This window comes from Eublepharis macularius, chromosome 12 (assembly GCF_028583425.1).
Source record: "Eublepharis macularius isolate TG4126 chromosome 12, MPM_Emac_v1.0, whole genome shotgun sequence".
In the NCBI taxonomy this organism is placed as follows: Eukaryota; Metazoa; Chordata; class Lepidosauria; order Squamata; family Eublepharidae; genus Eublepharis; species Eublepharis macularius.
In genome coordinates this window covers 31,630,378-31,645,571 of record NC_072801.1, presented here as the reverse complement: position 1 = coordinate 31,645,571, position 15,194 = coordinate 31,630,378, and the positions used below count along the sequence as shown (strand labels likewise).

Sequence of the window (15,194 nt, the reverse complement as noted above, 5' to 3'; positions counted from 1 at the left end):
CTTGCGCGTGCGCAGCTAGGGCAAGTTTTCCGTACGGCAAGATGGCCTCGTTACGCGGGGGGCGGCCATGGGCGGCGAGCAGGAGGTGTCGTTGCGGCCGTTGGTGACGGAAAACGAGGCTCCTCCTCGGCGCCGGCCTCCCGGGGACTCCGGGCGGGCGAAGAATGGAGGCGGCGGCGGCGGCGGCGGCGGCAGAATGGCCCGCCAGCGGTAGCAGCGGCGGCAGCGCTCCCCTCCCGGCGCCGGTGTCCGAGCGGGAGCGGCGGGTGCGCGCCCTTAGCGCCGCCCTGAGGAACCGCCTCGGGCCTTACGAACCGCCGCTGAGCGCCCTGCAGGCCGTGCTGGTCTGGGAGAGGCCGGCCCGCAGCGCCCTCGGCTGGGCGGGAGCCCACGCGGCCTTCGGGTGCGTCACTGGGGGGAGCGGCGGGAGAGCGGAAGGCCGGGCGGGGGACGCCGCTCACCTGAGGGAAGGAGACCGCCCTGAGCGGAGGGTCGCGGGAGAGGAGCGCGCCCAAGCCCCGGCCGGGCACCGGTCTGGAGCGACGTTGAGCTCCCCCAGGCAGAGTTCACGCGCCCTCAGGCCGGTGGTAATGGACGGGGTCGCGGTTCCCTCTGGCGAGCCACCTGGGTTCCGATCCCGCCACGGAGGTCCCCCTCCCGCCAGTTTCTCTCGTGGCCCTCCGCTGGCCGTCTCTTTCTTTCGGGGCGCCAGGCTTGTCACAGCTTGGTTTTGAGCTGCAGCGCTTCTCGGCGGAATCGCGGAGCGTCTCTTTAAATAAAGCATTCCAGAGCAATGAATGGAAGAGAGGCAGGGACACGGTCGCCTAATGCTGCGAGCACTGGTTAGGGGTAGATGATAGGTGGAAGTGACTATGATTTTGCAACTGGAACAGAGGGGTTTTTTTTAATGACTTCTATGACTTCGCAACAGAGAGGTTTTTTTTTTTTTAAGTATGTTGCTTTTGGCTTCTTTCTGTTATTTGGGTGATGAAAAAGAATCTTGAGGCTTGTTGGCACCAAAATAGGAACCTTTCTTTTGCATGGTATCAGTGACAACATCAGTGTGTAAAAAATTACTTAGTGTCCCAAACTGCATTTTGTTGATGCTTGTTTCTTACTTGTACTCCACTGAATGTCCTCAATTTGGAGTGCTTAGTGGATTCTCACTGACTTGAATGTGACTTGTGCTGAGTGCAGCACCTTTATTTGTCTTATTTGTACCTCACCTTCCTGCCTAATTGAACACCCATGAAAATGCCTTATACTGAATCAGGCCATTGCTCCATCAGGGTTAGTATTGTCTACTTAGAGCAGCAGCTCTCCAGGGTCTTAGGTGGATGAATTTCACATCACCTGGTCCTCTAACTGGACATACCAGAGATTGAACCTGGGACCTTCTGCAAAGCAGAGCCTCTTCTACTGAGCCACAGCTCTTCCCCTTTTCAATTAGGGCTCTCAAGGCAGCAAAGAGTTTTAAAAGACATTAAAATTAAGCCAACAGGAGGGAGGGTCAAACCAAATAAGAAAGTCTTCATTGCTGGTGGAAGAGAATGATAGAAGGGAACAGATGAGTCATGGGGTGGGTGGGAGAGACTTGTATAATTTTGGTGCCATAGTTCAAAAGGTCCTTTCTTGCTACCTATCTTGTCTTTTTATTTGGCTAATTACTGAAGGTTAAGTCTGCAGGTGAGTTTCATATATTCTGATAAAAGCAAAAAGCATACATGTGGTTCAGTTTCAGTTCTGGCCAAGTTTTGCTTTTCACTGACATGATGGGCATCTTGGTTGGGAATATGTCTTGATAGTGCAATCCTTACCTCCAAGATGGATGAGAGATCATGCGGGAGAATCAAGTTGCTGACTTCTCATTCACCTTTTAAGAAAAGCCTGGAGTGGCTCATTATTAGGCTCTCTTTCAAGTTACCAGACTTCTGGTGCTGCAAGAACGCCTACTGACTGGGGTAAACTCTATACAAATTGTATAGTGAACATCTTTTGTTGAATTTTAATAAATTGCAGCTATTCACTAATGTTCAGCTCTTGTTTGGCTTGCTAAAGGTATAAGCATGTAATTGTGTGCAAAATCCATAAAGCTGAGTTGTAGATGTTAGTGTGGAAATGTGAGTGCCAACATAAGAGTCTTGCCATTAAGCACTGAGATGTGGCCTGGCCTGGTTCAGAAACATTAAAGGGAGAAGGGGAAGAGATTTCAGCCTGTAAGTCATAGATCTCATTTAGCTATTTATTTTGTGACCTGCTGGCCTCCCTCCTCCTAGATAGCTTTGCACCTCTGGAGAAAGAGGCCTGGCCTGGGATGCCTCCTATGACCGGCAGAGGTCCCTGGCTATAGAGGCCTGGGCTTCCTGCTGCTGGGTGACCACGTCCCGCATTAGGTGTTCCTGCCGCTCCGCGAGCTACTGCCCAAACTGGGCCAGGTTCATAGTGCCAGCTTCTGGGCCGGCGGGGCTGGTGGGGTCCGTGACCGCAGGCTCTGGGCCCCTCGGGGTCCCTACTGCAGGGGGGAGCAACTTAGCCGGGGCTAGCCTCGGGTAGCGCGGAGTCCACCCTGCGGGGGTGGGTAACCGTGGCAGCGGGCGCGCCTCAGTCCCCGTACGGGCCACCACTTTGTGGGTGTTGCCTCTGGGGCTGCCTGGGCCTGAAGGGGGCACTGTCGCCAGCTTGGTCCCCTCGGCCAGCTGACGCCACGGGGACCTTGGCCTAGTGCCGCCTCCGTGTGACATGGGAGGGGGTTAAGCTTCACCCCCACCCGTCCGGCCCCCTCGCTGTCCTCAAGAGGAGGAGGGGTCTACCACACTCGCTTCCCTCTCTCTATCCCCCCAATGGTCCGTCTTCCCTCTCAGCCCCTCCCCGCTGCCTCATCACCCTGCCCCTCCCTCCCCAATTCCCTGTCGCCCGTGTAGCCCGTTCCTCCCTCCCCTCGTCACTCTCCCTCTTCCTTTCCCCTAATCTCGCAATTGCTCCTTCCCTGGCTCGCCCTTATCACTCTCCCTCTTCCTTTCCCCTAATCTTGCAATTGCTCCTTCCCTGTCTCGCCCTTATCACTCTCCCTGTTGTTCTCCGTCCTCCCCACACCCCTTTTCCATCCACACCACACCCGCCTCGTGCTGCCCGGCGTCTTCCCTTTTATACTCCTCCCTCTCAATCTCCGCTCCTTCCCCCTGCCCCTCTGATGACGGGCGTCTCTTCCCTCTGCTCTGTGTGGCGTGCGGCCGGAATTCTCGCCTGGCCCTGCCCGGTGCCCATCCTCCCAGGGCATAGCGAGGGGCTGGCGGGGCCTGGCCATTGGTGCTGCTCGTGGCACGTGCGGCATGTCTCACTGCTGGGCCACAGCACCTCTTCTGTTGGCGCCTCTGCCCTCCCTGCCAGCACCTGCCTCTCCTCTTTGGTGGGGGCGGTGGGTGCAGGGAGGGGCCCCCGCTTCCACCCTCACCCGGCCATCGTGGCGTCTTGTGTCCCGGGTCTGTCCCGCGCCAGTCTCCTTCCCCGTCATGGACGAGGTGGGGCCTGCGGGCGAGTCGAGACGGGCGGGCACGGCTGCGTCCCAACACACACACACCCTTGGTGTTGGGTCGTCCGTGAGCTGGTCCGGTTCGAAGATCCGCGACATGAAATTGTAGTCCGCGTGCCGGGATCCGGCTCTGTACCAAATATAGAACCTAAAGGGGAGAAGCGAGAGATACCAGCGTAAGACCCGGGGGTTGTGGTCTTTCATCCTATGCAGCCACTGGAGGGGGGCATGGTCTGTCAACAGGGTAAAGAGGTTATTCGTCAGGTATTATTGGAGCGCTCCTATGGCCCACTTAATGGCGAGGGCCTCGCACTCCACGGCATACTGTTGCACGGGGGGCTGCAGCTTGCAGCTCAGGAACAGCACCGGGGCGCCCCCTGCCCTGCGGTCCTGGGTGAGGACTGCCCCTAGCCCAGTGGCCGATGCATCGGTGGCCAGGGTGAATGGCCTGTCAAAGTTGGGGTTCCAGAGTGTTGTACTAGTGGACAGGGCTCCCTTGAGGTCCTGGAAGGCGGCCTGGCCTCCCGGCCACCGCACCCAGATGGGTTCCCCGTTCCTTAAGCAGTCGGTCAGGGGGGCCGCCCGGGATGCGTAGTGGGGAATGAACCGGCTGTAGTAGCCCAGGAGGCCCAGGAACCGCTGCAACTGTCTCTTGGAGTGGGGCTGGGGTACCTCTGTGATTGACGCCACCTTGTTGGGCAGGGGCCGTAGCCACCCCCCCTCCTACTATGAAGCCCAGGTATTGTAATTCCCGGAACCCCAGGCGGCTCTTTGTCGGGTTGGCCCACAGCCTGGCGGCCCGCACGGCCTCCAGGACTGCCCTCAGGTGCTGCAAGTGGGAGTCCCAGTTCGGGCTGAAGACGATATCATCTATGTAGGCGAGAGCGAAGGCCCAGCAGTGTCCCAGGACATGGTCAACCAGCCTCTGGAAGGTTGCTGCTGCCCCGTGCAGCCCAAAAGGCATCTGCCGGAACTGGAAGAGGCCGCGGGGGGTGGCAAACGCCGTCTTCTCCCGGTCCTCCGGGTGGACGAGGACCTGCCTATAACCTTTGGTTAGGTTGAGGGCCGACAAATACTGGGCCGCCCAGAGGTGGTCGACCAGGATGTCTGCCCTAGGCATGGGGTATGCGTCAAATGCCGGGGCCTTGTTCAGCTCCCGGTAGTCCACGCAGAACTGAGTGGAGCTCTCCGGTTTGGGTACCAGGACTATGGGGCTCCGCCAGGGGCTGCAGGATGGTTCTATCACCCCCAGCTGGAGCATGTCGTCCGTCTCCTGGTCGACGGCCTCCCACTGCTTCTGGAGGATGGGGAGCCAGGTGGCCCGGGCGGTCTGGCCCGGCGTCGTGGGGATGGCATGCTGCAAGAGGCAGGTGGACCCTGGCCGGCACGAGAACACCCCGGGCACCTGTGCCCAGACCTCCCGCAGCTGAGCCGCTTGCGGGGGGGTAAGGCTGGGGTCCACCTGGGGAGGACCTGGGGGTCCTCCGACTCCGGGGTGTCTAAGGTCCAGGGGAGCTCACTCCCCGGGAGCTCCAAGGGGTCCTCAGCCAGCTGGCAGCGGGGCGGTCCCCCCTCATTCGGGCCAGCGTGCCCCTGGGTGTCTGGAGCTGGTGGCGGCGGTTCCCCCTTGTCGGGGCCGCCCTGCCCCTGGGGCTCCGGGCCTGGCTCACGCCACCCCTTCAGGAGGTTGATGTGGAGGGTCCGGCCTGGCCTGTTCAGTTCAGTCTTCTTCCTACTCCTCCAGCAGTTGCCAAAGTCTGTATGTCTGTGGTAGCCATGAACATGCTTCTTCATTGAGCAGGGCTTAGCCTCCAACTGGAGCATATTATCCTTTTGGCAGGGACTGGTCATTTGAACTCATCCAGCAACTGTGGTTTTTGAACCTCCTGAGCTTGAGCACTCTTGGGTGGCTCCTTGTTATTCAAGACAGCCATACTGATAATGTAGGAAAGTTAAGCTACTTGCTGAGAATCACAAATATCAACTGCTAATAGAATCAGGTGTGCAGGAACTACTGTCTACATGTCTCCTGCTCTCCCAAAACACGTACAGTTTTCCAAAGAGGACAGAAAAGTGGGCCTTCAGCACTTAAGGATGTCTCAGAAGAAAGAAGTTGGTACTACCAACTGGAGTATGATGCACCTTTATTTCTTGGGGAAATCTCTGATGTTATGGCAAGCAGATTTGTATTAACCACTTAGAACAATTTAAAACCCCAATTTAAAATTGGTGATTTGGGAATGCCTGGCCTGGCCTGGCCGCCAGACCAGCTAGTCTGGCCTGGCTGCCAGTCTGGCCTGGCCGCTAGTCAATTTGAAATGCTGTATGAAGCTGAATGTTGTGAAGCAGCCATCTCTTTCCAGCAATCTAGACAGTTCAAAGAGAACAAAATTAAGAGATCACTACATTTGTTTGGAGGTTTTGGTTTAGATTGAGGTGGGAGGGGGGACATGTTGGGTCAAGAGGTCTTACTGGACTGCCTTCCATTCCAGCTTTTTTGTTCTGTAGTCTCCTAATGGCTCTCATTAGAAAATTCTAGACGTCTGCTGTGCCTTTGTTCTTCTGTTTTTCGTATTAATAATCTTTCAGAAGAAGCATTCTTGTTTTGACTGGCTTTATTTCCCCTTAGATTTTTTGCTCTGACGTCTCTCCATCTGGTATTCTTGGTTGCTTTCATCCTGATACTTATAGTGTGTTTTGATCAGTGGAAGAATAAAATCTGGCCTGAAATAAAAGGTGAGTACTAACTGTCTCTTAGGCTCAAGATTTCAGCTTCCCAAGTCTCCAAAGTGCTCTTCTTCTCTCTTCCTTTTCCCTCCTCTTCCTGTAATTAGGCTGGAATTAAAACCAAGGATCCTGATTTTCCTCAATCCAAACAGTAGTTAAAGATAAGACAAGGATCCTATAGGTAGGGCTCTTTCCCTGCTTGAAGGAGTCTTGGGAATGGAGGAACACCACCAAAAAAAGGGACGATGAATCTCAAAAGAGGAATGGATGTATTCGTTCAGTTACTCTAGTTACTGTGCCAGATGATTGTTTATTGTGTTTATTGTCCACCTTTCTCACTGAGACTCAAGGTGGATTGCACCGTGTAAGTCAAAGCAAGCCATAAGATGAGACACGTAATAAGCAATGTACATGGACTAGCATGGAATACTAGTGTTGACATGTTTGTGCTCAAAATGTACCACAGTAACTGGAGTACTTTAACCCATAAGTATCCATGGTTGCCTGTACCTGTTTAAGGGTTGCCTCTCCCTTTTGTGCCACTGTTGGAAGGACTGGTGTTCTAAAGCATGAATCTGTGTCTGGCTAGCAGTTCCTTCACCTCTTCTGAGATGGATGGGCTATTGCTTTGGGTGTTTAAGTATGCATATCAGGTTTAATTTTGTATAACCATGGGATTTAACTAGGCTGTATGAAGTTCTGTTGTGGTGTCCCGCTTCCAGGGAAGGGCTGTCTATGGCAGCCCTTAACAGCAGACATTTTTTTGTCACAGGAGAATTTTTCTTACCCAGTGAAGAAACATTTGGCCCAGGTTTTATTAGATCAGTTTGCACTCGCAGCCAAAAAGATAAGATCTATTAGATCTGTAGGATGAAAATTGAAATGAACTGTATCTTGGTAAATCTTACATTAGTCTGCACATAATGAGACTGAATGATCTAAACTAAAATATAGTTTTTTTTAAATTGAGGTAGCCATAGACAAGGATTTAAACCAAAAAAATACAGTGGTAGCTTATCAGTCAGGAAGGCATATTCATGGTGAACTGGATATAGAAAGTTGCAGCAATTTTAAAATTGCTTGCATCACAAGATTTATCCATGTATAAGAAGAAAATCTTCTCTCATGTAGAGTTCAGTTCAAAAGCAAAGGTTATATTGCAGCCTGAGACTGGATGTTGCTATATTTGTTGAGTCTAACCCGTTCCCAGTTGACAGACAAGTTAATGCTGTGACTAGAGTGATGAGTTGGTGGTAAGAAACCAAGGTTTCCTATCTTGCTCACAAGCTTGCTGTGTGGTCTTGGATATGTCATTGTCATTCAACCAGATGAAGAGTAAATTTTTCTCTTATGTGCTGGGAGAGGGATGTTAATATATGCTCCCACCTCCAAAAAGAAACTACATATTTTTTCCTGAAAGGAAATGAAAGAGCTTTAATCAAAGAGTTAGAAGATCTCAGATGTTCCAACGAGTCTCTTTTTGGCTGCTTTAGCAAGCAGCATGGGGCATCTCTGTAGGAGTTATTCAGCAGTGTGCAATTTATGTGTTATGGTATTTCTTCCCACAAGCAAACTCATGTTTATGAAGCATTCTTTGAAAGGACGAGGAAAGCCTTAACATTCACATGAGCACACCATTCTGGAGTAGATATATGGTGGCTGTATCTCCTTGGGAAGGCATATTGCATATTTTTAGACTCATTTGTCTTATATTATTTGCACCAACTCCAATATTCGTTGCAGGTCCTCCTCTCTCCCTCAAGATTTAGGATGCTAAATAAAAGGGTTGATAAGTAAAATTGTGGAGGAAAAACCTGTGCTTGAGTACATAAGAGTATAGGGCACAAAATTGGATACATACCTGAGTTTAGAGGATGCAAAGGGAGAGCAGGATCTTGGATGCCACCACTTTAACACACTGGTTGATTAATGTCTGTTGGATTTTACTGTATTTACTCGAAAGGAAGCCAGACCTGAATGTAAAATGAATTTCCCCTTAAAATGTTATGCACAAAAAGATTTTTATTATTGGACATGACTGTAGGTTGTATGTGAATTTAAGATGACCCCCCTCCCCCTTTCTTACTGGATATCTGGAAGAAACCCCATCTTGAATTTGAGTAAATACAGTAATTAAGCAGCTAAGCATTTCCCCAGCGATTTTCCTTGCAACTAATCCTGATGTGTTTTTAATGTTCTAGTGGCAAGACCTGATGAATTAGACAGTGAGAGGTATGAGACACTCATTCAGTCCCCTTTTCTTTGAATTGTGTTGTCTGTGCTTACGTTGCTTCATTGTAATTTTTGTGAGTTCAGATGTTATTAGCAGAAAAGCCATGGAGTGACTGGAGCGAAGGAAAGTTCTTTGATCCCGCATGTTGTTGCTCACAGTCCTTTCCTCGTATTTTTAGTAACAGTTGCAATACTATGCGCATTCTTAGGAGTAAAACTATTCTGAATTAAGTCCCAAGTAAAATATCTATTAGGATTGGGCTGGAAACCCCTTAAACCTAAGGACCTACAATGTGTATGTGCTGCTGCTGCTGCTGCTGCTGCTGCTGCTGCTGCTATTATTATTATTATTATTATTGGATTGGGGAATCCAACCCTTTTTTAGCTTAATCTCTGGCTGAAATCTTCAGATGATTTACCCCTTCAGACTTTAAAAATCTTCAACTGTAGTAAACAGCTTTCTTCAAATGTCTGGTGCAGTGGACAGTGGCAACTTTTTACTTGTCCCACTGAAAATCAGGGGAGGGGATCCATTTCCTTTCATGACGTTTCCATACAGAAGTCTCCTTGTTCAATCATAAGCTCTTTGTACTGGTAGACCTACTTGGATTAAGCAGGTGTGAGTCTTAACGTGCAGACACAGGCTGCAAGGTATCTTTCTCCTAATGTCACCCATGCAAAAGGTAGCCAGTGTAGAGCAGGGAGTGGAGCTTTGGGCTGAGGTTCCAGGTGTGCTAGGGGCTATGTGAGTCTGTCTAAGTCTTCGTTCTTCCTCTTTAAAAAGCAAGCATGAACTTGCCTCTGGGTGTATATGTGAGGAATAAGAAGAACAACTTTGAGCTACTATGGGAGCCCCTTGCTGTACTATGATGGTAAGGTACTTATCTTTGTCACTCCTCCAGCTGGGGCTATGTCCATCCCCAACATCTCAGTGTTCCCGAACTGTGTCACTATTTGGCAGAAGGCTGGATCACTGCAGACAGCTTCATGAGGAGCCTGCTGGGTTTCAAAAGGCACAATCCAGGCAAGGTAAAAACCAAAAAACAGCTTCATCTGACAATGGGCAAGAGGAAAGGTTAAGACACAGTGAAGTCCTGACTGTTAGTTCTTTTAACTCACACTTTTTTGTGTATTTTCAGGGGAACATATACTAATTCTGTAAATGTCAGATACATTTTCCTTTGCTTTCCTGAAGCTGTGGATAGGGTCGGGGGGTAGTGATGCTTTAGAGGACTGAAAGAAAGGAATTAAATAGAGGAGCAGATGGAGAATATGACAGCTCTCTTGGTGGAATTTTCTGCAGACTCTCGCCCGACCTACCTTGTGAGAGGTTTTGCCCTATTCTGTCTTTCCCACCCAGGACTTTGTTCAAACGCAGCTCCTAAGTTCTCCCTAAGGCTTACGCAGGGCTTCAGAAGTGACGTCCTTGTTTTAGTCTTGGTTCTGGGTAACCAAAGTGTATCTGTACAGTTCTGGACCAGAGGAGCTACTTTGCTTATCTTCCATAGTATCATAAAACCTGACTTGGAGTTTTGTTTCTCCAGTTCTGCCTACTAGCCTGTAGTGTCCTCACGTTTTTGGCTGTCTTGGGCCAGTACATTCCTGGAGTCTGCCTTGCCTATCTAACAAGTGAGTATCTCTGGGCTATGAGGAGGATTGGGTAACAGTGTCCTATGCTCTACGGGGCAAGGCATTTGGATGCTGTGGGTTGATAGTTGGGTTTAACCAGGACCAACTTACTTGGATTGCACTGCACAATATTGTCATCCTTAATATATCCCTGAATACCCTTGGTGTCTTACTTTTTTTTAGTGTTTATTGAGTAGTAGCCCACTAATCTGTCAGCTGGGGAGGGGCTGTGGCTCAGTGGTATGAGCATCTACTTTACATGCAGAGAGTCCCAGGTTCACTCCCAGGCATCTCCACTTACAAGGACAAGGGAGTAGGTGGTGAAAAGACCTGAGACCCTGGAGAGCTATTTCCTATCAGCAGAGACAGTGCTGACTTTGATAGCCCAGTTACCTGATTAACATGAGGTATCTTAATGTGTGTGTATCCTCTTTCTTCTCCAGTGCTTACCTTCCTCCTGTGGCCTCTTGCTGTATATCACCACCTGGGTCAGCGCCTATACACCAAACTGGAGCCAGCACTACAGCGGTTGGACTTCAGTGTTCGTGGTTATATGATGTCCAAGCAGAAGGAGAGGAAGTGTGAGTCTGGTGCAGGGCTGGTATTCAGAACTGCTGACAGTTTGGTTGGGGGAGGCATGATAGCATACTGAGCTTGGCAGTCCACCCCCTTTTTTCTTTTCTTTTTTTGCTGGTGTTCAGAGGGATTTTGCACCTTGTCTGCTTGGGTGAAAGTGTTCAGTAAACTCATGGCTGCCCCCAAACACTCCTCCTTTCCTAGTTCAGTTTATTGGAAGGGAGCTCTGTGGATTCTTTCCCAAGCTGTAATAATTTATTATCAAAACAGATTTTAGTATTACAGGTCTTAGTTTGCCTCTCCTTGCCCTCTGCAGCCTGTGGCTTGGAATGTCCAAATCCTTTCTCAGTAGTCTGGCTTTGGCCCCAGCCTCTTTCTTCTGCTTCGTTTCCTTGAGGACAGGCTGAGCTGTTTCCTTCCACTCCTTAATTGCTACTCTGGCCTCTTATTTCACTGCAGTGCGTTACCAGATGCTGAGGAAGCATCCTACTGCCGGTGATGAAAGCGACAGTGAAGAAGAGCTTGCTGCTTTCTGTCCTAAGGTGAATGATCAGGCCTACTTCCATTTGTATTTTGTCCTGGCAAGAAAGCTGCTAAAGTGGGTGAGGGCACTGCTGGATTTGAGGATGAGGCAGCCCATCACTTCTGCTCAGCCTTTCCTAATTCAAGGGCTGCAGTACTGATCATTTTTTAAAAAATTAAAACATTATTTTGCCTCTTTTTGCAGAGAGATGTTAGATTTGATTAAGAGCAGGTTTTTTTAATCTAGTTCAGTCAGATTTTGCTTGTAACTGACTTAGAAAAGTGTGCAGGGATCTTGTTCTTAAATTTCACTGTGTTGCTTCCATTTGATGGCCCAAAATAACTTTCTGAGAGCTTTGCTTGTCACCTTTCTCTCTTACCAGCTGGATGATGCAGTGGTTGCTAAGGAGTTGGCTATCACCGATTCGGAACACTCAGATGCAGAAGTGTCCTATACTGAGAACGGAACTTTCAATCTCTCGCGAGGCCAGACCCCTTTGACTGAGGGGTCAGAAGGTGAGACCAGGAGCAACTACAGGGGTAAGCAGAGCAGGGGGGGAGTGATGTGATTGCTGCTTTCGTATCTAAAACCAGCTAGTTGCCATACAACACAGCAGAGAACACGTTCCAACCCTAAAGAGTCTTCTGCAGGCTTTGATAAATAAAGCAGAGACTGGGCTGAGAGAAGATAAATGTTGAGGGGCAGCTCTCTTCTATGCTGGCCCAGGTCACAGTTTTCTGGGAGACTCAATGTAGCTTTAAAAGAATGATCTACTTGATACTGCAAAAATGTCAGATCATGGCTCTGACTGCCAAATTATCTGTCTCTGTTTAGATCTCGATGGCCATAGCGACCCTGAGGAATCTTTTGCCCAGGATCTTCCAGACTTCCCTTCCATCAACCCTGAGATGACGGGAATAGATGATGAGGATGACACCAGCATCGGCATCCCAAGTCTTGCCTTCCGTGCACAGGGCCAGGAAGATCCGCGGCTCTCTTATGACAAAGAGGAAATGCCCTCAGAGTTCCTCCTGGGGGCAGTGCCATCCACGCACAACCTAACAAATGACTTAGCCGGCTTCATGACCAGAGGGATGATCCAGCTGGCCTTGTCTGGGAGCTCCCCTTTGGGCTCCACAAGTGGCAACAGACAACAGCACAGTGCCATGGCCTTCCTCCGGACCTCCAGCTCAGAGTTGGACACAGATGCTGAAGGAGATGACTTTGAACTGCTCGATCAGTCAGAGCTGAATCAGATGGATCCTGCAAGTTCCCGTGGGCAGTAAAACAATAGACTTTTCTTCCTTTTTGTGGCTTTTCGGTTTTGTGGAGCAGAGAAGGACATGGCCTGCCTAAGAGCAGGCTAGTGTTCTACTCATGGTGGAGTGGCCTGGCTAGGTGAATGTCAGAGGCAGCCTGATTTTTAGAATACACTCCTCCTAGGCACATTCAGAAGAGGTTGGCTAGAGAACAAGCTGTGCTCTGTGCCACTTAGGTTGCTGTCTGTTGTGCTACTTACTCAAAGTCAAAATCTTACCCTTACTGTTGTGGCTGTTCTTTTTAAATAGGTTTACAAGAGATCATTAAGTTTCTCAGCGTATCCTTAATAGAACAGCATATCCTTAATAGAAGGCAGGTGAAAAAACTTAATGTCATTTGAAAGCAGAGTACTGTACAAAGCACATTTTAAACAAACAAATGTGTTTGTACTCTATGTGTAAGTTTTGATACCACCTCTGGGATACTGGAAACTGTTACTCTACCCCTAGAAAATATTTGATTTGACTCCAAATTCATACCTTACAATACCCTAGCAAGGCTTTCCCCCTACAATACATTTTTGAAAGAAGATATAAGTGCTGGGATAGCCCTTTCCATTTCAGTCCTTGAAAGGTGAGGCTGAAGCAACATGCTAGTGGCTGGAAGAAGATGGCCCTGTAGTCAGAGGTCAGTTCAGTCTTCTTCCTACTCCTCCAGCAGTTGCCAAAGTCTGTATGTCTGTGGTAGCCATGAACATGCTTCTTCATTGAGCAGGGCTTAGCCTCCAACTGGAGCATATTATCCTTTTGGCAGGGACTGGTCATTTGAACTCATCCAGCAACTGTGGTTTTTGAACCTCCTGAGCTTGAGCACTCTTGGGTGGCTCCTTGTTATTCAAGACAGCCATACTGATAATGTAGGAAAGTTAAGCTACTTGCTGAGAATCACAAATATCAACTGCTAATAGAATCAGGTGTGCAGGAACTACTGTCTACATGTCTCCTGCTCTCCCAAAACACGTACAGTTTTCCAAAGAGGACAGAAAAGTGGGCCTTCAGCACTTAAGGATGTCTCAGAAGAAAGAAGTTGGTACTACCAACTGGAGTATGATGCACCTTTATTTCTTGGGGTAATCTCTAATGTTATGGCAAGCAGATTTGTATTAACCACTTAGAACAATTTAAAACCCCAATTTAAAATTGGTGATTTGGGAATTCCTGTTCTTAGTTGCACTGCCTGCATTGCTGGGCGATGGTACCACATTCCTGAAGATCAAGCTGTTTCCAAATGATATCAGAATCTTAAGATCAATTTGGCACTGATCCTGTTCACAACACTGTTGTCCTGTTTCTCCTTGTTTCAGTAAGATTGGCATGGGTTGTTTTCCTTAACCAGCATGTTAGACCTGCAAAAGATGACAGGCCTCCATGAGAAAGTATACACTGTGGAGATGCTACTGCTAGTAAGTTTACAATTCTGGTGCTCCATCTCCTGTATAGAATTGCATATATAAACATTTTTTTAGGTTTGTATGCAAAACTATTAGAATGGACCCCTGAAAATTCTGCTTAGTACAAAGCCATTCTAGAGACCCTCTGTAATTACAAGAGATTTGTGTGAATGCTATGGTACATTTTAAAGCTTGTATCCACCAGCCTGTAATTATTTGTGAATCTGCTGAACTGAACCATTTTTAAGACTTTCTATCGAGCTAGAGAGCTTGACTCTCTAGTTGCATCCTAATTTGCACCATCTTTTGGGCTCAGAGTAGAAGTTTAACCTTTTGACAGCATTTGCAGACTTTTGCAATACACTGTCTATCGAGTCCTTGGCTAGGCAGTAATGTGATGGTATAAATGCTATATGCCTAACAGATCCTTGCAGAAGAATCTTGGGTGGTGCTTTGTAAATTGCTTCATTTGATAGCATTTGTGTGGTGACATCATGGTATTAACTGCCATTTCTTGTGTTTACAAGTGGCCAGCATTGTGAGTGTTTATAGGTCAATTTGTCATAGTACAGGGTTTTAAATTTTTTTTTTTACATAAAAAGCTATTAACTTTGAGGTGGGTAATTGACTTTATCAGATTTTGTGGTTTGTGGATTCAAACAGAATTCTAATGCAATAACACCACACATTCTCCACTGTATCGATAGTGAGATATTTCATTTTTGTCAAGTGTTTTTCCTCCCTAATTTGGTGCAAAATAAAGAATTTGAAACAAACTCAGTTCCTCCACGTGTAATACTGAGACTGCTTTGAAAAATTTCTATGTTGGCCCACATTATGGTAAAACAGTCAGTTTGCATTGCTCATTTTCCCATTACTGCTATCAGCAGTTGGCATAGTTAATTAGCCCTGTCCCCTGAGTGCTCTGGCCTCAAAGGAGCTGTTGTCGGGGACTGCTGCTGCTGAAGCTGCCTGTTCTCTGCTGACCAGGGAGGCTATCCCATCTAGGGCTGAGCTTTTCCACCTGCTCAGCCCCACCCCCTGAGTTCTCTGGCCTCATCCACATGGTCTCTTTCAGGATGCACAGTTTCCCTTCAGCACTCAGACAGAACTGCAGTTCACTCTGCCCCCAGGGTATAGCTACCATCCAATCACAGCACATCTCACTCACCCATCCAGCCCTGCCCCTCCTCCTCATCTCATAGACCTGCACTTCTAACCACAGTAAATATATATATTCAAAAACTCCATTAATACACAGAAATAAA

At 48.6% G+C, this 15,194-nt stretch overlaps 1 protein-coding gene across 1 annotated transcript; it reads left to right on the top strand.

Moving 5' to 3' along the window:
* The first annotated feature begins 23 nt into the window (after nucleotides 1-23).
* On the top strand, nucleotides 24-14,702 carry RETREG3 (reticulophagy regulator family member 3). Its single transcript, XM_054992772.1, has 9 exons — nucleotides 24-403; nucleotides 6,159-6,265; nucleotides 8,458-8,488; nucleotides 9,391-9,517; nucleotides 10,033-10,117; nucleotides 10,561-10,698; nucleotides 11,153-11,235; nucleotides 11,599-11,731; nucleotides 12,051-14,702. Exons 1-9 carry the CDS (start codon nucleotides 165-167, stop codon nucleotides 12,500-12,502), a joined length of 1,395 nt encoding a protein of 464 aa, XP_054848747.1. The 5' UTR covers nucleotides 24-164; the 3' UTR covers nucleotides 12,503-14,702.
* The last annotated feature ends 492 nt before the right edge of the window (nucleotides 14,703-15,194 follow it).